Genomic DNA, 22595 nt, shown 5'->3' with positions numbered 1-22595 from the left:
CATGTCTTGCTTTTTCCCCCTTTGTGTCTCCCCACTTCACAGCTGTGCAATGGAGGATCTGTCACAGAACTTGTCAAAGGCTTGCTGAAGTGTGGCCAACGATTGGATGAAGCTATGATCTCTTACATCTTATATGGTGCTCTCTTGGTAAGGATGTTCACTGGGCTTGTAATGATAGCAGAGGGTGCAATTTACTCATCTCATGCATATATTTTCCATTTATAAAGTATGATAATGTTGACAGTGTTATGAGGGCTATTATAGCAGCAGGGGTTGTATCTAGCATGTAATCCAGTGGACAGATGTTTCTATAGACTGTGTGCAGATTGTCTTCATTACATTCCCTAATAGTAGGGTAATTGTTTTTAAATAAGGGAGTAAACTTATTTTTGTTACTGCTGGCATATAGGGCCTACAGCATTTACACAATAACCGGATCATTCATCGAGATGTCAAAGGCAACAACATTCTTCTGACAACAGAAGGTGGAGTCAAGCTCGTTGACTTTGGTAATGACCACTTCCCATTTGTTTTCCTGATATATGCAGTTTAGCCAAAGGCATCTGTTTATTTTCCACTGGGAAGGCAGAATGCTATAGTGAAAGATTTTTCAGGACAATAATAAAGATTATTTTAAGGAGGAAGAATGGGAAAGCAAATTGATACAGCAAGAATAGAGATTCCATTAAAAAAAAAATCAGTAATACACTTCTAACTTAAAAGCACAATCATAACTTATTGTTTAAAATATTTTTGAAGGTGTCATTTTATTTACAAATCTTTTTTACATTTTGCAAAGATGTCCCTTTCACAGTAGTTGTCCTAATTTAAATTTAAATATTGTGTCTTTTACATATGAAAAGAAAACATTCTTCTCTTTGAAATGACATTTGTTAGCCTCTAGCATTTTATTCCCTCTGAGCAGAAGGTAAAATGGTCCCATGTGTCCAAAACCCAATATCCATTTAATTTGTTATTATTGCTGTTAGGTACAAGCATGGCCAGTCTGGAAAAATTTAAGAAATAGAAGAGAGGGGGAGGGAGAGTAGAAGAGAAAGGGACTTGTCAATAAAATTTAATTAAGTTCAGCATTTTTCTTCTTTTATATATACACTCGGAAAAATAATGGAGTACTGCATATAGTCTATCAGATATGTATGCAAGGGAAACAAATTATTAGTAATATGTGATTCATTAGTTAACCATAAGATGCATAAGGTAGTCGTCACTGAGAATAGTATTGCATGGATACCAGATGTATGTTTAGCAGTGCACGAAGGTAAAGAAAAATGTTCACAAACTGTGAGTAGTGTACAGTGGTGTGCCAAAAATCCTGCAAATAGTAATGATAAGAAATGAAATTCATATAGTGGAAAATAAATATAATACCATGACATCATTAGTATTACAAATTTGACATTAAAAGTAATCGTGTTGAAGATTATAAAGTAAGTTGGAGCCAAGAAAGCAGGAAACTTCTCAGTACCTTCTGGGGACAGAAATTCATTATGTTGAACAGCAGAGGGGACAGTTAAAATAGAGAAATGTGGCCTGAAGCAAAATACGCAGCAAGCCCCTGGGCTAGTATGAGGAAGACATGAAATTTCTCTTTTGGGGGAATTTTATCAGTATGGTCTTTGTAACTACTCTCTTCTGGGAAACGTGAGGTTCTCTCTGTGACAACTCTTACCATACATGTCAGTGGCATTAGCTGCAGCTGAAGCTCCGGAGTCCAAAGGCATATCTGTGGTTTATGAATCCAAGTGGCACGTTCAGGAAAACTGAGGATCCCAACATTTCTAGTATCCCATCTCTTTTTGTGTTTAGCTTGTTTTTTTTTTAGTTTGTAACACTAAAGTTTCACCAATAACACTAGCAAATTACAACAAATATGCCTCAGAAAAAGACATGAGCAAATGCTCAAGTGTTTCCTAATACTTAAGCACTAGGAAATGCCAAAAGGTGCTTCCTATCTGACAAAGTTGTATGCACTAAGGTTTCATTGAATTGCTCTTTTTCTCACTAGCCCACTGCTTTAGTCATAGAAGGGACTCTGGGAGCAAATTAGGACTGAGTCACAGGTGGAACTGTTGTCCATAGAATTGTCTTACTTGTTGCAGAAAGTGAAAGATGTTTAGTGAAAAATGCAAAGTTCAGGAAGAGAAGGGTTTTGCCATTCAGACAGCTGAATGCCATCAAATTGGAGACTATTCTTGCTTCTGCTAGGGCTTCTCTTCGATGTTGGCAAGTCGCTTGCATCAAACTTATTAGAAATGGCCACTCTGTGTTCCTCAATTTCTGAATATCCAGTCTGAAACATTTTATACTACCTTGCAGAAGAGCTAAGTGTTACTGAGCTGCAGCTGAGAACATTACAGCTCTGCTTGAGGCTTGTGGAGGGCCTGAAAACTAAAAGGTCTCAGACTAAGTACGCAAAAAAAGTTGATGCATTTGATATTTTTAGGTTAATCCCTGGAACTAATAATCCTCTCCCATTTTGAAGGAATGTTAAGGAGATTTATTGTTTGATAAGGAGCAAAGGAAATGTCAAAAGGAAATAATAATTCTAAATTTAGTATTGAATTGGATTTATTAAATAAGGGTCCAGAATCTGAATTGATGGAGATAAAAGGAAATATTCCGAGAACTACCTAGTCAGTGCATTCTATCAGTTATGCAGAGGGAAGAGAAAGTGATTTCATACTCAAGGCAGTATGTATGAGTATTAGCACGTTGGGGGGATTGCACAGATACCCTTTGCACAGGTTCATTTCTTTGCTTTTATTGCATGACTTCACAACTTGTTCATTTTTCAATGTAATACATGTTTTTTCATTCAACTGCGCTCAGCAGCATGACATATTTGAATATATGCTGTAAGGTGATGAAAGAGGTCTGCAAGTCATCATTCATTTGTGTTCTTCCTCTCTTTTTCACCTTCTTCCCTCCTCCCCCTTTCTCCCTGTCTCAACTCTTCGGTCTACTGTGCTGTTTTGGAGTGTCCATAGATGGCAGCTACAAATTAGGTTAGCTTAGGAGAAAACAGCGTTAAATCCACAGAGGCTCGTGGAATCCAGTCATTAGCTGTTTCACTGTGTTACCTAGGAAATTAGGGCTTGCAATCACGCTGAAATGAAAAATAAGTACAGAATTGAATAGTTGATACAGCAATCTAATTGTTTAACTTACAAATTAATAATTTTGTGTCTCAATTTCTTACTCACTGAAATCAGGCATGAATATATTATGTTTTCTACATTTTTTTCTTTGTAAGTGATATCATGGGAGCAGATCACCGTGTTTTTTTCTTCTCTTTATTTTTCCTCAACAACAATAACATGAAATATTTTTGTCAATATTGCATTTGTTCAGCCTATTTGAATATTCCTGAATTCTACAGGAGCACAGTTGACAAGAGCACAGAAAATGATTTGCTTTGAAATTTCATTTCAATTTATTAATAATGTTCGATTTTGCTCTAGTTCCTTCCTTCCTTCCTTTTTTCTGCTGTGCTTTGCTGGCCTAGCCCCAGTCAGCAAAGCAATGAAGCACAGGCTTTGTTTTAAGCACTTGCTTAATTCCTGAGTACAAGCTACAGTGTGAACTTCAGCTTCCATGTTCTCCACAGGAGAAGATTTAATTTAAGCAAGCTCATAAATGTTTTGTTGAGCTGGAACTTCTGCAAGGTTCCTGCCAGCAGCATTCAGGGAATACATTTCAGCTAGACTTGGGCAACATTTCTGGAAAGTGAGTTTTAAATTCAGATTGGAATTTGAAATGTTCCAGCTTATACTCACAAAACCAGCAGAAAGAGGCATCTGTGATATTTAAGTGCTGGTTAAATTTTTGAATTTGAAAGAAAGTGCTTCAGACTGAGATCATTTACAAAAAATCTCTCAGCAATCCTGAAAGAAAACAGCAAGCTGTGGTCTGCCTGGGATGAGCTATGGATAAAGGGAAAAATGAAATTAATCAATAATTAAGTAGAAATGCTCTACCTACTTTGGCCAGGTGTCCTGTAGCTATGATCTCAGGCTTGAGGTTTGTTTCCTGCATACTTCACATAAACTGACTGACCCGTGTTAATGAATTGGAAGCCAAATTTGTATGTTTTGTTGCAGGTGTTTCAGCCCAGCTCACCAGCACACGGCTGCGTAGAAACACCTCAGTGGGAACACCCTTTTGGATGGCACCTGAGGTAGGCAAATGTTTTCTCAATCCTGAATTGTTTCCCTTCATTGCGATGCATGATTTGTTGGCAATTTAACAAAGAAATATCTTTTCTTCCCATCTCAGGGCCGTATTTCTACTTATCTCCACATCTGTGGCCCCTGTTGATGAATGTACTACTAGAATATACAGACTGGATTCTTTTAACAGTATTAATATTCACTATTTTTGTGTCTGTAATGTTTTGTCAGAAATACAGATCCTCCAAATAATTGAGGATTGTCTTGAAAATTTTCTGACTTCCCAATCAAACACATTTAAGCTTTCTATAATTTTTCAGGTGAAAAGTACCAATACACGGAACATTAAAAGAACCCTTCACAAAATAATTGGGTATACTTAGCTGGGGAAACTGAACTCTGCAGTCTCCTGAGGTCTCACAAATACAGGAACCAATCCTCTCTTGGCTAAAGTTTTTGAAATTAATCTGGCCCTGCATGATCTTACAGTGTGGATATGAATCTGCACATTTGTGATCTGCTGTATTTTAGTTGAATTTCTGGTCTGAGGAAATGCATGCAGTTTTTCTACAGTTGGCTAGTTGATCTGTTTTGTTGATCAGTTTGCTCTATTATGAAGGTGGATTCACTAAGTCTAGGAAAGGTGTGTTTAATATGGTAGTTAATATGCTATTTGTGTGTGCTAGCAGGAGCCACAACTTGTAACACTCATCCTGATCTATTACTACATTGGCCTAAACAGCCCCAATATTTAAAGGAAAGGTTAATTTAATGAGGATTTAATGTCCACTCAATTGAAACAGGCACATAGAACAGTAACGGTCGATAAAAATGGCACCTGGTTATCTTTTTTAACTTGTCTATCTTTTGAAGATCTTAATGTATTTTCAAACACTTACTTCTCCTTCTCTATTAGGATGTTATGTCAGAGATTGAGAATGTTCTGTAGGGTGTACTGCAGGGGAGTATTTTTTGGTGTGCTTGTCTGAGAGTTTAAATACGGGGTGGGAGAAGGAGGAGTTCCCACATTACTATCTTGATTTGAGACTCTTCAAAAAAAAAAAAAAAAAACCCAAAAAAACAACCAACCCTTAACTCCAGCTATGTGTCCTTTAACCTTAATTACAGACTGTCTTGTGAAGTAGTTGGACCAAAAAAAAAATTGTAATAGAGTGTTTCAGAAGCACTGATAAACTATAACATAGCATAGCTCAAAATAGTCTCATACATGTTGATAACATGAGATCAGCCACAATATGAAGGTAAATACTGAAATGGAAATAAGTCTTTACCAGGAAAGAACAAAAGGTTTCCTCTATAGTCAGTCTATCGTAATCTATACTATGACATGCTTTTTAAATACTGTAGGAGAAGTAGGATATTGCATACGTCAATATAGCGGAAGAGATGTCAGAGTGAAAAGAGCGATTGCTGCATATTCTGGTAAAATGCGAGCAAGCATTTACTCACAGATTTAAAAAGCAGCCAATGCTATATAATGAATTTTATGTTTTTATTATTGTTTATTTGCTTTCTCAAGATTTATTTCAAAAACATACAAACAAAAACCACAGACAACAGTAGTTATAGCTGTTTAGTACAAGTGGCAGAACCTGAAGTCCTGAATTCTTTCACATGCACACTTGGACTCATGGGCTGACGTAGCTTAAAAATACAGAAAAATAATCTGCAGTGGTCCTAGACAATATATTCTATGTACATTTAAGGTCAGTTATACATTTATCTAACTGAAGATTTTAAGATTTAAAAATGTTAATCTGTGCCCTTCTTGCTGTAAGAAACAATGCATTTTTATAAGATATAGATTATGAAGTCGGAGAAATATGGAGTGAAGAGAGAGTGACTTGTTTGTTTGTACGCTGTCAAACCTAAATAGTAGTAGTAGCCTCATTTGCATTGGAGACATTTAGATTTATTTGAATTTGGTGGAATTTGGGATGGAATTTGCATCTGTTACAAATGTGCAGTGGTCTGTTTCTATATGCAAAACAATTTGAAGTGTTGTGCAAACATCTGTTTGTTTTAAAATACACTATACTTCTTATACATCCCTGTCACTTCCTAAGGACGGCTGATTACAGCTGAGTAGGGAAAAGAGGCTGCTGTAACGAATCCAAAATTGATCTTCCACACTCTCACAAAGAATGGCTGATATTTTACTATCTCCATAACAACCAGTTACGTCACAAAAGAGACGCAAGATACCTTAGAAACCACTGTGCAAGCATTATTTATGGAATCACCTTCATTGAAGACATTCTGAAACCTTTATAAAACACTCCTCTACACAGTAACAGGCATATTATGAAATATTTTCTTGAACTCAAATTATTAGGTGATTTTTACACTACTGTTTTGCTTGAATAATTGCAATCAATGTCAGAAATCGTACCAAGTTTATAATCCATCCTGCCTGAAAATACTCATTTTCAAGGTAAAAACCCAAAGAAATAGAGACTTTGAGACAGATTCGTTCAAAAAATACAACACATTCCTAACCAACATGTGTTATGTGCATCATCAAAACAGGATCAAGGCTAGCTTGAAATGCTTCCTGTTTTGAAAAGATTTGTCAAAATAACTAACCCAGTACCATAAACACAGTCATTCATTTCACGTATTGATGCCTGTGTGAAAAACACTGACCAAGCTTCATTGATGTACCAGTCTGCAAAACAGCTGCAAGATGCTAATGTACCCATCCTGCTGTTGTTGAAATTGCTTTTAAATTTCCAGTTGTGTAACACACGACCAAGTCACTACAGTTGCTTTCTTTGCATCTGTATGAATGATCTATTTCGTTTGGTGTGTGAGGTGCAATTTACCTTACTTCTTGGGAGACCTTTCTGGTATTTTTAAAATGCGCATCCAAATTTTTCTCTGAAATATGAATGCTTAGGACTGGAATAAGCTGAAAAAAATCTGCCTGTGTAGCAGCTTTTTAGAAACAGTGATTTCTAGGTGAAACTGTGCTAAGATCAGTAAAAACTAGGAAAGCACTCCACAGTCTCAAAAATCTTGCTGCCAAAATTTTTGACATAGGATAAAGTCTATATCAAATCCAAATATAGCTTAAAGGACAGGAAGGAAATGTTGTTAATCAGAGAAAGAGAAATGATGAAGACTAGGATTTTTTTTTTTTAAATTGGATTTTTACTATCTTCATGTGAAACTTAAGAGCCCCAGATTGTATAAGGCAATCATGGGGCCTCATCTCATGTATGAGTGAGAAAGATGGACTTAATCTGATCGGGAGCTGGAGGTGGAAGATGAAGAAGCCTTCCTTAAAGGAATGGACTACGGAGCGTTTTGGAGAAATGAACCTGGTGAAGTAAAGCTGACAGAATATTTTCCTTGGCAAACTGCAGGAAGATATTCAGATATGAATAAATAAGAAGATATAAGCAGGACACAACTATGCTGGAAACAAGAATCAGCAGTTAAGCTTCATAAGGAACAGTCTGTATAACAAGGAAACGCATCGTATTGTAAGATGAACTTTGCAAAATACATTAAAAGGATTATACAAAATGGTACTTAAAATACAAAAGATCACTGGAAAATAGTGGCTGTGGGTATACTAGGATGTCTAGTTCATCTCAGTGCTCTTGGTGGTCAGCATGAAAATCAGTAGCTTAACTGTTTTGGGATGATTGGGACATCTTTTTATTTTTTTCTGATTGTGAGTCTAGAGTAGCAGTAACAAGACAGATCAAAAAGATTTGTCCTTGAGCATTTGTTTTTTAGCAGAACACAGGATGAACCAAAAAGCTGCTGAAAATGAAAATGCAGAATCAAACCAAGCAGTGTGGAAGCATCTGAAGAACTTGGCAAGGGTAGAGAAGCTTTAAAGTAGACTCCCTGAAAATCAATCACTGCTGTTTAACCTGATTAGTATCATATCACAGTTAGAAACACAGACATACAGAAGCTGGAACACAGAAAGCTGTCAAACCAAATAAGATAAATAAGGCAGAACTTTTTAAGTACTGTGGTTGTTTAAAGCTTCCTATTGCCAAATACCTGAAGTTACCTGAAGACAGCTTCTATTATGCTGAAATGAACTGTGTTGAATGCAAGCAAGAGGAAACAAATTAGACATTTTAGAGCAGAACTGCCTTTACTTCCTCTCTTCTAAACCTTAATGTGTCTCGTTTTCAGCCTCTGATTGCAGAGCTGGACAAAACCTAATCAGAACTGAATGACAAATTCTCTTTTCCCGAGTAACTGAAATATCACAAAAGCACATAACCACACCTGCAGTCTGAGTTTTATTTATCAGTTCACATTTTTGTTTCATGAAGTTATAATGATCTAGCCAGCTAGATTCTTGCAGTTAACCTTGCCTCTTGAAAGAAGCTCAGCTAGAATCTGTGTGTTTACTTTGGCCCAAGTCTAGTTTTGGGAACAGAAATAGAAAAAAGTAATTGAAGACAGAAAGAATTGAAAAGATGCTGAAGGTAATTTAAGCCACAAGGGGTACAGTGCTATATTTTTATTGATAACTGCTAGAAAATGACTATGGTGCATATATAATTATGGATTGAAAGGAATTAAATTAAAATGTAGTTGATCCTTTGAAGAACTGCATTTTGAAATATGACACAAAACAGTAGGAAAGAAAGGCTGTTACATTGGCAGAGTTACCATATGAGGTCTGTAATAATGAGTTCATCAGAGGTAGAATCTTAGCTCTATTTTGCTATTGATTTCTAAGGGATTTCAGATGTCACACTATTATTTAAAGCTGTGTTAACTGTGTGCTTTCTGTATTTGTTATCATCCTGCCTAGATGCAGTAATGACCAGTAAGATTACCACAGAAACAACCAATTATTTTCCTTTCGCCTCCTGAATCAAGGCATATTTCCTGGTCATTACATCTGAGCATCAGAATAAATTTCTGAACTGTTAGAACTAGTTTAAATGTTAGATTACTAGTTTAATTTGTCTTTTTCAGTGTTCCTTTGTATTTTTTAATCTTTATCTTTGTTTGTGTGTGTGTGAAATAAGTCTAACTCTGAAACAATGTTCCCATTCAATACAAAGCCCTCTGCATGATCTGAAGAAAAGCCAACCAAACCAGTACAAAGAAATAAAAATGAAAAGCACCAAAAAGACATTTGTAACAATGTAGTAGAAAAATATACAAAGAAAAAATCTCATTTTCTGGAGACTCACAAGTTTTCCATTGAAGTTAGTCTTCATTAAAGGCTGTACTCAGGCCTTAGAATTTGGCCAAAATACTTTCCCCTCTTGGAAGTTTAGGGCTAATTTCTTATTTACCTCATATTTACCTTTCTATAGCAGGAGATATGAAAAATTTGCAAGAAACCCTCCAAGAACAAAAGCAAAAACAACAACAAAACCAAACATTTACTGTTAAATACATCTTCAGTAGTTAAATACTGAGTTGAAAAGATAATGTAGAAGAGAGAATGCTATCACTAAACTGTGCTTTATGTTTTTAATTAACCCTAAATAGGTAAAATGATAAATTTCCCTGAAACTATTGAATATGTTCTCATTTTGCTGCACTTCAGCCTGTATTGTTTGACAGCCGTTTCCTTACATCATGGAACTCAAGGTCACCATTCTGTTAATAGCTCTATTTCTCTTTGCTGCAACTCCTTATTAGCTAAAATGAGCTCTTCTGTAGTGCATGTTTTCTCTGTGCCTTTAAATGCTAACTAAGCATGGAATTTTTGTACATGCTGATTTATAATGAGCTGTAGGAATTCACAGCTTAGTATAAATAGAATAGATTTCAATAATATAGATGCATTTATTTTCCTGTTAGAAAGCCATTTAAAAATAGTTGTCCAGTATGCGTATTTTGTGATTAAAAAAAGAATACAACAACAACACAACTTCAGGAACTGTCTGCCTTCTCTATCTTTAATGAGGGGAATTTTGGAAGTATTTCCTCATAATGTATTCCACAAAGGTGAAATAACTATTCTCTTACAACTTGTATATTATTGAATTAGCTGTAACTTCAGGTTTTTTTTTTTTTTAAAACTTGCGAATTGTAGTAAATGAAATAAGATGAAAATATGAAAAGATGTCCACTCAAAAATTAAAAATAATGCTATACTTTAAATCATCCTCAGGAAGAAACTTCATAGACAGGCATAGAGAACATTTCTGCTTCTTTGACAGAATTTTGTCTTTATCTGGTCTCAGAATTCATTGTGAAATATTTGAAAATCCCATATGTTTTTTTAGTGCAGAAAAAAAATAACGTGATAAATGAAGAATAATGTGTGTGACTTCTGTTACATTGTGATTTGGATAATGCCTGTAGTTTAGTATCACTGTATTTTTGTTAGTATGTAAGTGTAGGTTGTAAAGGAATTGTCTACTTGACATATATTGAAATAACATCACTGCTTTCAGGAGGTTAGAATAATGGGACACCATGATATGTTAGACAATTATATTTAGGGAATATAAGCCAGCTCCTTGAAATGCAGAACTGGTTTTGAGTGTGGTCCTGTAGCAGATGTGGTAAGTAGCATGGCCATGCCAAAGAGAAACTGCCACACTGTAAATGTAGGAAAGCAGTTGAGGAAATAAAAATGCGCTAAAGAGATAGTGCAAGACTGGGTAGAAGAATGGAGGGAGCTATTATAGCAGGTTAATGGCAGGGGGTGGGATAGAATCAAATCTCTAAAAGGCCTCATATAACTGAAATGACAGATTCTGAGATGTCACCTTCTGAGAGCTGACTGGCACGATATAAACAAAGTTATCTTTTTGAGAACACATTTTTTAGGAAGGGAATAAAGAAAAAAATGCCAGTTTCTGCTCTGTTTACTTTTCCCCCTCTCTTAATTTTCAAGCTCCTTATATAATGAGCTGTGGTAGCAAGGAGTTATGCTGAAGCTGCTTAAAGCCTATAAGGAAAGCAATAGAATTCAGAAAGTAAATTTTGAAATACAAAGAGGTTTCTTTAAAGGTGATGGCATATGAAAGGCAGAGTGTGCAGCAGAACAGCATCAGTGAGCTCTCCCCACAGAGAGGGGTCTGGCAGAGTGCACCACTGCCTCCTTTGCCTCTGGGAGAGCTACAGACATCCTCAGGAGGTGGCATGGCAGAAGGGGCTTGAAACAGGGGGTGGCAGCCAGAGGGAAGATCGGCACCTGGGCAGTTACCTTGGTGGCGTGGCCATGATCTTGTGAAGAAATGTGGAGTGGCTGGAGATGTTTGTTTGTTCTAACCTAAACAGCAGATGTGGAAGACTTGTGAAACTTCTCTGTAGTTTAAAATAAATAAAAGTGAGAGAGAAAATATTAGTGCTTCCTGCACTGAGATTTGTACAGTAAACATATTTATGTACAAGGCTGGAGTTGCCTGTTTTCTGTTACTTCATGCAACACCATTTCCAAATCTGTGTAGGTCCAGGTTCTGTCCTCTGGTAATACAATGTGTCAATGATACTACTATTGGCCCTGCTGAAGCCAGGAAGAGTCCATGGTATAAAGCAAAACACGTGTGTGCTCAAAAGGTTATCTTTTTTCCCCACTGTATCCACTGGTCTAATAAGAGGTACTCCTTTTCCCCATGAATGTACCCTTCTGTTAGGGCAGTCTAATGGTCTAACAGGTACATTTCACTGGGCTGAGGTAAAAATAAAAACACGCTTTTTAAATTCATAGCTGTTAAAATACAATTGACTACTTGATATATATTTAATTTCAGTGAATCAGTGTTAATTGAAACAATTAGTAATGCCAATTATAAAACTATTCATTACTTTTTATTTTGGTAATGTTAACAATATAACCATTTTCTGATACCTCATAGAAAAAATTTGAATGATAATCATAAATAAGGAACCAAAATCCAAATGAAAAATGGCGGAATACAGAAGCAATTTCAGCCGTAAATTTGCTTATTTTAATTGTGTGAATGTGCATGTGTACAAAGATACTTGCGTTATATATACTCTAAATACATATGCATTAAATTTGGTCTGGATAATTCAGTACCCTCGGTGTTTTTTTGTTTGTTTTGTTTTTTGATGCATATCTATGCATATCATATTCTATCAATATTTAATTTTATATTTACTAGCTATATAAATTAGGTTGGATTACATAGTGTCATATGGAACACAGAAATTTAGCTGATTTATTTCCACTTGCATAGTTAGCAGTTTTGTTCTCCTTGCAGCAAGGGTAAGAATTTTGTTCCATGTTTATTTTTCATACGCAGTGCTCTGCCTTCAGTATTGTGCTCACACACCTCATAATCTGCTTAGTTAGCTACGGCAGCTGAGTACAGCGCTGCTTTTCTTCAGGAGCATCAACATTCAAACTACAGACTCGTTTCTGCTTGTGGGTCACCACCAGTGCTAATTGTGTAGGGATTGTCTCCAGGTAGCAGATTTGTACTGTTATTACCAGTCTGTTGTACCATGCGTGCTTGCAGCTGTGTTTCGTACATGCATTGTCTGTACAGAGACAAAATGGAAGTAAGTTCACTTCTAATAATTCCAGGTAAGCTTTGAAGGGTTTGATGTATTTTTGCTTCTGCTAAACATACGTAGATCTTACTTTCTGATTGAAGCAGTACGTCCAATGTATAAATAACAGCTAGTGCTCTGTACTGTGTTTTCCTTCTTTTATATCCACCTGTGATCTATTTATGTACATGCTGAAGTTTAGAGAAATCTTTGCATTGATTTCAGAACAAGTAGCATTATATCCTTGAGTACAAAATCTTTTTGTCAGGGAGTGAATCATCTTGTGTTCTGTGAAGTGCTATGATTCTGTAGAAGTTATAAATTGCACAGAATGCCTAATCCCTGGCTTCTCTAAATGCCCTCCAGTTAGTGTGACTGATTTATGTGCTGTTTTTGCCAGGCCAGTGAATCGCCCCCACCTTACCCTCTCCCACTGTGACCCTCTACACAAATGGTGTTGACAAGTACCATCACATTGCCTGTTCCTCTGTGTGACAGTAAGGTGTTTTCTGTCCTAATGCAGTATAACTGGGCGGGAAACCACGATGAAATTACAACTAGTACAAAAAGTCCGTCTCCTTAGCAACCTGGGCTACGGCGTGCATGTAAACAGCCAATGCTGAAGTGAAAGACTTGGTGCTTGTTCCTATGACATTCATTGCCAAATCTCAAGATTAACTACATCGTCCCCTGATGTTTGGGAAGCAAACTGCCTCCTCTTTTTGGCTTTTACCAGCATGGGGGGATTTTACTGGGTACAAAACAGGTACAGATGTGATGATGTCTTTGCATAAGGTTGAGAAAGGAAGTAGCATGTTCTTCAGTTTCGGATAATTTCTTCTGGACCATGCAGAGCAGGAATCAGAAGAGCTTTAGAAGCTGAGAGGCAGTTTTATCTCCAGAATTCTGACTGAAAAGGACAGATATTCCCCAAAATAAGTACCTTTGGGTTCTCTGTAGAGACAGGAGCATAATAAAGGGTGAATCAATGGGATTTTTTTAATCTGGCTTTCAGAGATTTTTGCTCTGCAGGGAGTTCCAGTTTTCAAGACAAGACAGAACTGGAGCATTCCCAAGGACTTAGCTTGTAAACTATGACTGAGAGAGCTATTTCTTTAAATTTTGAGGCAGAGTTTTCTGCTAGCCAGTATATAAAGCAAATCATCTATATACACCGTTCATCAAGGAAAAAGCCATAGTCAGACTCCTGCTTGGAAAATTGAAATTGGTGCTATTTATTGGTGCTTCTATTAGTGGTGCATAAGATTGTGAGATTCTAATAATATGTTCCACTAAAATATAAAGCTTATTTCAAAACAAAGTGATCACTGAAGTAATGTATATGCTGCATATTCAGTGTCAGAAAAGCAGCTCATTTTGTACATTTTCTCTGAAGCTGATCTCACTACAGTCAAACTGCCTAAAATATACTTGGTAATAAGGTCCATTGGTGAATTTTGGAAACAAAAAGAATGCAGATTAAGCGGAATATTTTTCTAAAAGAATCCCTTCAGGCTCTGATGTTAGAATAGAGGACAAACTGACAGTGTTTAATTCCCCTGGGTGAGAGTGCCAGTATTTTACCTCCTTGTACCATATTTACCGAATCTGTAGCTGTTAGTGGTGAAACACAGGGCGTCTAGAGAAGCTTTATTCATTCCTTTTTCTTTGCTTGGTAGGTAATACACTGTGAAGCTGAGAGAAGCTCAACAACTTCTTTTTTTTCTTTTTTCAACTAGCCAGTATACCATCCCTTCACCAGCAAGTTTTGCCATTGGCCTGTAGTTAGAAGCTATTTAGATGTGCTTACAGAGTAAAAGGTGATGGTGTCTTTGATTGTGGGAGACCTCAGCTGTGCTTTTAGTCTTGCTGCTGATATACAGTGTGACCTTGAGCAGATGCTTTTTCCCTTGAAAATGAAAATATATTCATCTGCTTCATAAAGTTGGAGAACAAATATCCAAATATTTGCAAAGGACTCAGCACAATGGTGAGAACCTGGGAACTTCTGAGATAGTCACTGTTAGGAGATGGGCTTCAGCAGTCTTTCAACCAAGCAGATAAATATTTTTCCTGTATTAAGAGGGAAGGAGACCACAGCACATATCATTAAGCAACTATAGATAAGCCACTTCCAGCTTTCTCTGAGTCATGACCTTGGAAGCTGACTTGCATGTTTGTTTGTTTGTTTTTTATTGAAAAAGTGTCCATTAGTATATAGATGTTTTGGAAACTGTATAAAGAAACAAACATAATAAAGAAACACAAGTGTCCCTTTCAACCTGTGAGGAAAACTGCACTGGGGGAAATTCCAGCTGATGCCAAGTGCAGCCCCTTAGAACAAATCATCTGGTGGTGGTTCTTCACATTGAAATTTGTTGTAAAGGCTTGTAAGTCGTTTCTTTCCTTCCCTTTAAGGTTGGGTATAAGGAAATGAAATTATCATATAGGCTTCTGAAATAAGAGTGATGGTTTAAAGCTGTATGAGTTGCATACAATCTGTCTACTGCATCTTTTTCAAGAGATGAGGAATCTTTGAAATGAGGCCAAGGTTATAATGAACTCTTTGAAGAACTAAGAAATATTTTAGAGTTTTCATTCAAAACATTCTGTTGAGGGGGAAAAAAAAAGGAAATAACTAGTGACCAGCTGCCCCCCTAAATCGTATCTATTTCTGCAGTATTTTGGATAGTATGTACAACACCTGTATTTTCTGATAAAGTAAGTGATGAGGTCATGAATTCCAGAGTAAGAGATGGACAGATTATATGGGCCTGTTGAATAGAGCCAGTAGCATGCCTGTGAAGTGAGATTCTGGAGGAAAAAAATGTATTTTAGAGGTTGAAGTGTAATCAGAATCTTCTGCAGGAAAGGTTTCCTTACATCAGACTGTAAGTGACTTTGCCAGCAGCTACCTGGGATGCTGACTTGCAGGTTGGTACTTCTACAAAGCAGTGCCCTAAACTGATGCCTTAACAGAGAATTTAGAAGTAAAACAGGAGTAATAAATAAATAAGGATTCTCTGCCTTTGCACTCGTTTCTGTAGGAAGTGTGTTCAAGAACAGAATTTAGTAAAGCAGCTTTCTTTGTTTAGATATTTGAAGCATTCCTTGGAGCTTAATTAATTTAAAAAAAAACTAAAAGAAGTTCTAATTTACTGATAAATTTTGTGGGATATTTACCAATGGGATTATGAGTTGTATACCCAAGGATATGAATTTGAGAGTTAATTAGGATTTTAGGCATGACTCAAAAAAATACTTTTGTGTCACACTAGGATGGCCTGAATTATGCATTAGGTTAATGCATTTTTTTGTTTTCTTTTCTGATAGGTCATTGCTTGTGAACAGCAATACGACTACTCGTATGATGCTCGATGTGACGTATGGTCTTTGGGGATAACAGCTATTGAGCTAGGGGATGGAGACCCTCCTTTATTTGACATGCATCCAGTGAAAACTCTTTTTAAAATTCCAAGGTATGACACTAGATGGCTCTCTTTGCTCACCAGTTTGTTCTGAAGCTCTAGTCAAATGTGAAAGAAGCATTAGATAAATGTTTGTGATTCAAATCCTAAGAATTTATTATAGTAAATCACGTCAAAAAGGTGTAATGTTAAGACTTCTTTTGTCAGCCTGGCTTCTTAAAAAAAAAAAAAGTTTTTTCTTCTTGAAATGGTACGCAATTACATATTTATTTTATTCTCATCTTAGAATGTAAAATCACATAATATCTAGGTACCTCCATTCAAATGAATTTGTCTTAGTTACTATTTGTAAAAACCATTTGTTTCAAAAAAGGAAGAAGCCAACATTTGAAACTGTTAAATAACATTTGTCAGTGTTATTCCTGTAGAGTCTTAGGCTGCTTTTACTGCAGAAGAAAAATACACAATTTTGACAGTGTTATGAAACAGTTTCAGCAAACAGTAGTTGTCATTTAGTTTTTCATTTACTTGAGGATGTTAAGACAATCAAGATCTTCACACATGGAAATGAAATGGAAATAGAAATTACTTCCATGTGTTCTCTTGTAAATTAACTGTGTTACTTCATGCTGACTATTTCTGGTTTCATTTTGTTTTCATTTCATTGACACTTCCTGAGTAAGTTGAGACTGACAGTGTGAAATAGGGTTTAACAACAGAAATGTTGTAATAATAGGAAAAATGTGTCAAGAACTTGTATGGCATTGATTATGGAATGGCGTATATTTGTCTTTTCAACATTTGGTTCGTAAAAAAGGAATCTCCACTGGCTGATAACAGTTTAAAACTTTCAGCTATACAAGAGTTTGACCTTTTCTTATCTGCTCAGTTATCATAGGCTTTTACAATTTCTTCTGATTGCAATTTGCATTTCTGATTAAGTCTATTTATATGCAGATGCAGTTGTGCTAGGTTCTGCATCATATAGTTATCTCCTTCTCCCCAGCCCAGACGTGAACTGCCACCACTCTTTGCAAAATTATTCATACTGAAGCAGCAGTTCATCTTGTTGCCTTTGCACAAGTGTAAAACAGATCCTGGCAATTAGGGAAGCAAGAGAGGCTTCAGCATACTGAAGCAATATCTATAAATTTTATCAGTGCTCAAAACAGTTTAAGAGAACAGAAGTCACGTCAATAGTATACAGAACAGCAAGCAATAAGGATGATAGAATAAGACATGTGGAGGCTTTGATTTCTGTGTGTAGTTTTTCTCTTTCCATATTTGCTGTTGCATCTCTGTATGATTTAGCAAAACCAAGATAAAGTGTCTATTTTGGAGAAATAAATAATGGGTACACTTACTAAATAGAAATGTAGTGGTCTTTTATAATATTTTTTGCAACAAGGGGTTTCCCTATGTTCTGTGTTCTGTGAGCTATTGCTGTGCAATAGAGCTTCTCTCCTGGTAGTTGTTTGAGTAAATTCAACCAAAAGATGCATTCCTCTCTCACTGTGATTTGATATTTTAGAAGTAATCTACTATATTGCAGCTGAACTGTCAAGATTGTTCAATACAAAATCCTCTAAGTTTGGGGATCTGGCATCTTTTCACTTTCTGCTTTCATAATGTCTGTGTTTGAAGCTGTATATGCCAATGTTACGCTCTTGATCATTTCAGTCAGATAGTATCTCAGAGTGAGTTTCTCATCTCTAAATTTATTCAATACAAACTCCTATCTACTATAACGTATAGTAGCAAGGAAGTCTACAGTTTAGCTCTATTTTATTTGAAGAATTCCCTCCTTTTGTTTTTGTGTGTTCCTCTTGCTCTATTTGATAAACTTTGTCAGCCTTAAAATAGGAAGGAGTCTGCTGATTCCTATTTCCTCTCTCCACATGACTTAGTGTCACTCTAAGATCCAAACAAAAGAGAAGGAATCCTGCTATTTTTTGTTTATTTTACCAGCTACAAGTCCTTGCCTCTCAACTTCTTGCCCAAGACTTTTTCTGCATCATAATTTTGATCCAAACTGCTCAGCCCTAGTTTTTAGCTCAGTGACACTGCAGTTAGACTCTGAACTCCGTGAGCTTCTTAAGTGAGACAAACAGTTGTTGAACTTTCAGAGGCATTTGTGCTGTGCCTAGCATATCTTGTGTCTTAAAATTGCTCTGCTGATCCCTGCAGTCAAACAGCTTAGATTATGGTGGAGTAAGTGAGTGGTAGAATGTTCACACAACCTGAACAGATTTCATCTGAGTGGTAGTAACCAGTAGTACCTGCCTCCTCATGATCATGAGGGTGCCTGTCAGAGCTCACCGTACAGTAAGCTCTGCTCCAGCAAAGGTTTAGATCAAACCATACGTCTGCATATCTACTGAGATAGGGGAAGGGCTGGTTCATCTGATTACTGTGAGTTCATGAGTGGTGATAACACTGCTTTCAAGTGATAACTGGAGCTTACTGCGCCTCATGGATATAGTGAGCATGGAGAACTGGTTCAGCTTGTCTTTGCTTTCACCTGGATTTCGGCCACTAGCAGGAGCCTATCAGTTTCTGAAGTTATGTCACAGCTATAATTTGCCGTTCAAGCCATGTAGATGTTGGAGTTCAATGGTGCTGAATATTAAGGTGCACAGTTCTGATTCTGGATGTTGTTTCCTGACCTGGGACAGGAAGTGATATAATTTGATGTAACTCCAGCCTTATATATGTACTCACACTCTAGTTTCTGACAGAGACGTATACAATTTAATTAGTTCATAACTGCTCCTCTTTCAGCTGTGGTTTCTTGTAGTGTGATGTGAAATAGCAAATCAGGTTTCAGCTATTGTTCAATGTACTAATGTACTAAATATACTAAAACAAAATGACAGCACAGCATGTTGCACAGTTATGCTGTGACTGTGGTACCCTACAGTCAAGTTCCAATTTGTCTGAAAGCATAGAAAGCTACTGAGAATAACGAGCAATAAGTGTCGTGTGTTATTGACCTACTGCATATATCTGATTTCCGTATGTGTTCTCCCTCATTTTTTTTAATGATTGGACTGATTTGACTTGACTTTGGAGAAGAGGTGACATTGCCATTCACAGTAAATGACACTTGGACATTACTCAGGTGGAGTTATCTGAAAATTTACTTGTTCCCTTCTATTCTTGACTACAACAGATCCATATGTTTCTATTAACCTCTGCATGCTAAACTGGTCTAATTTTTATGCTGATGATTTCTTGCATCAGCAAGAAAATTTTAATAGCTTACAACTTTTATTGACAAAGAGTTAATAATCTTTAAAATGTTAATAATGGTGAAGTTCCAAAGCTAGATACAGAAATCTGTGTGTTTCCACAGAATTGTTCCATTCGCAAATAGGGAACTATAGTAGTTAAGTTTCTGTCAATTCTAGTTGTTTTTTCTAGAGACAGCCAGTAGTTGTGCCACTAGCCTTGGCATTGATTATCAACTTCTGGAGTTATGGAGCTAGACTTTTATTTAAATAAATTATGCTGGAGCCTGTGAGTCTTTGACTTTAGAGGGTTTGAATCAACCAGTGAATTAATGATTTCGTACTCTGTCTCAGCAGTTATATGCCCCCAAAGTCTTTGGAGACACATTCTCAGTTCATGTTAGCAGATAATACAGAATTAGGCTTTTATGGTTTTCTCGTACTACTTCAAGCAAGAAAATTGGAAAAAATAACAGTAATCAAACATCATACGCTATATGCATTCTCTAAATAAGAAGCAAATAATGTATTAAATTCAGGTGGTACTAGTTACGAAGACTAAATGTTCTTCCACTAGGTAACAAATTACAGTTCTCTATTCTTTTCTGCACAGCTGTTAGAACCACAGAAGAATGGTCAGTGACAATGCTTTAGAAAATAAAATACTCAGCAAAGCATTGTAAAAATTTCAATCCTCAGGAAACTCTGTTCAGGAATTAAATCTTTATTCTAAGACCTAAGACATCTGTAACTTCTCACCTCCAGCTAACACAGGTCCCTGTCTCAATTCTGTAACTTGATCCGTGGATGGACAAAGACCCATGGGATGATGAGGTCTGCAAAGGAGCATGTCTGTGGATACATCATAGAGTGCTGCTGGGAGAAAGGCTGCAAAGAGATGTGTTGTTTTCTGTCCTTTATTTTCTAGTTTAAACTGGAACTACTAACTGTGTGTGCAGTGTGAAGTGAGCAACAAAAGTGCATTGATGACCTGACAGTGTTGATCCTTGTCCTAGATGAGAGACACACATACACTGTTTCTCACTCATGTCTAGAACTCTGTCTTGCAACTACCAAAAACCTGTTTGAGCAGAACAATAAAAAAGGTTTCTTTTCATTGAGTTCAGCGTAAGAAAATACTATTAGAGATTTAATTTATCTAAGAAGAAAAAGAGTTGTATTTCATAGGGCAGGTCAGCACTCAGAGTTTACTGAGTGTCTCAATTCAGGCATGAAACACAGGTTTCTCCTCTGTGCTCCACTTCCCAGAAAATCTGACCATTACTTCATAGTAGATGCTGAATGATGAGCACTTCTGAAAATACTGCATTTTTTTTTTTAAGATGTGAAGTTTCAACTTCATATCTTTGGTACTATGGCCTGAGCTGTTGGCTGGGTGCTGAAGTGTTTTCCTATTTCTTGTCCTACAGAGAGTACAGTGTCCGAAAGAAATATCGGACACCAAAATTGAAATGAAGAAGAAAACATCAGTTAAATTTTAAGTGAGATATTTCATTAGACACTAGACTTTTGGACTTAAGTTCTGTTTGAATAAAGTGGATTTGAACGCAAAAAGGATAATTACTGATCAACTAATGTCAATCTTAGAAATTCAGAATTTTAGAAACCTTTCTCATTCATCTTATTATTCGAATGTGCATTGTTTTAGAAACAGTTGTGACACCACATGCATGAGTTTTATTCTTAAAACTGCTGATAAGAAAGGAAACATTATCTTATAGCAAATGTTAATGTTCTGTTTTGCAATGACGCACACATTATCCCTCATCAAAATGAATTCTTGGATCTAAATCATAAATCTCCTGAAAAGGGACCTCCAGTGCCTACAGATGGAGATAAATCATACTGAGAAGACACTGAACCATGAAACAGTTCTGTTAACATGTCATCTGTCTAGAAATATATTCTCAAATCTCCAACAGAAGGGCCTAAATTATGAAGGGAATGTGGCCTAGCAAAGTTAGTAATTTGGGAATTGATACTTTTAGCCTATTCCATCTGCTGCCATTACTTAGGTGTGTCTGTTTTGGCAAAATATTACAAAGTACAGAGATTGTCAAATGTCATTAGATCTGAGCTTTTTAAAGTAAAATAGACCCATAAATATTTCAAATCATGCTATCTTGAGAAGTATTACATCCTACCAATACTATCTCATAAGGTAGAAGTAATTTGAAATTTTGAAAAGAAGATTAATGGACATGAAAAGTAATGTGGCAAAGAGGAGATAACTGCTGTACGTTGTGCTCTGGAAAGGGTATGTATACATAGCAGTCCAAAATGAAAATTTTAGACCATGTTGCAAAGATCCTATATTTTAGGTAATATCAGTGGGTAATATCAAATCAGATTTGTGTCAGGGTTAAAATGAGTAATGAGTGGCTGGTAGTAGTGTTATCTTCATTATATCATCTGTGCCTAAAAAGCAGAGAAAGTTGTTTGTGTCTAAGATTGTATCAAATATATGGATAGATAGTCTTTGAAGCCTGGCAATACGTCTAAAAAAGGAAGAGTATGCACTTAACAGACATCATAGCAAAATGAGGTCTGTTCCTCATTACCTTATATCATTTTAATATATTTGAAAAAGTGGTAAACTATAATAAACACTTTCTGTATACTACATGAGATAGTGGAGAATCAGCCCTAGAATTAAATTATCTTGGTGCAATTTCTCTCCACTCTTTCCTAAGCTATTTAGTTAACACATGAACAGTTATATAGTTGTGTCTGTCATCTCATTGATTTTGTCTTTCTATTCCTATTCATAAATTGTATACAAATAGAATTTGATTTTGCAGATGCATTTTTTGTTCAGACGTATTGTAGCTGTTGTGGTTTAACGTAGCAGGTGGCTAAGCACCACACAGTCATTCGCTCACTCCTCTCCTTCCCAGTGGGATGCGAGGAGAGAATTGAAAGGAAAAAAATACTTAGTAGAATTTGTGGGTTGAGATAAAAACTATTTACTAAGATGGAGCAAAGGATAATAATTACAACAAATATATATGAATATATATAAAAATGATGCACATGCAATTGCTTACCTCCTGCTGACTGATGCCCAGCTAGTCTGCTAAGCAGCTGAAGAGAGAGAGAGATGAACTCCCATCTCCTTCAAAACTCTCCTTCCACATCATGTCATAGCATATGAAATATTGCTTTGGCCAGTTTAAGTCAGCTGTCCTGTTTCTGTCCCCTCCCAGCCCTTTGTTACTATTAGTTGAGAAACTGGA

At 36.4% G+C, this 22595-nt stretch overlaps 1 protein-coding gene across 16 annotated transcripts in view; it reads left to right on the top strand.

Annotated features, from left to right (window-relative positions):
* MYO3B (myosin IIIB) overlaps window positions 1-22595 on the top strand; it is a 231995-nt gene that overhangs the window by 32811 nt on the left and 176589 nt on the right. For 15 of the 16 annotated variants that reach the window (XR_002439454.1, XR_002439455.1, XR_002439456.1 and 12 more), the window contains 4 exons: window positions 43-147; window positions 410-509; window positions 4122-4198; window positions 16014-16159. Coding sequence is in view for 13 of the 16 variants with exons in the window: in XM_021399366.1 (XP_021255041.1) it covers window positions 43-147; window positions 410-509; window positions 4122-4198; window positions 16014-16159 (428 nt within the window). In the remaining 3 variants the exon portion in view is untranslated. Of the gene's footprint in view, window positions 1-42; window positions 148-409; window positions 510-4121; window positions 4199-16013; window positions 16160-22595 lie in introns of those variants that run through there. The other variant, XM_021399379.1, reaches the window with a different exon arrangement.

This window comes from Numida meleagris, chromosome 5, assembly GCF_002078875.1.
Source record: "Numida meleagris isolate 19003 breed g44 Domestic line chromosome 5, NumMel1.0, whole genome shotgun sequence".
NCBI lineage: Eukaryota > Metazoa > Chordata > Aves > Galliformes > Numididae > Numida > Numida meleagris.
Note: the sequence above shows the minus strand (reverse complement) of the source record. Positions and strands in the feature narration are given on the sequence as shown.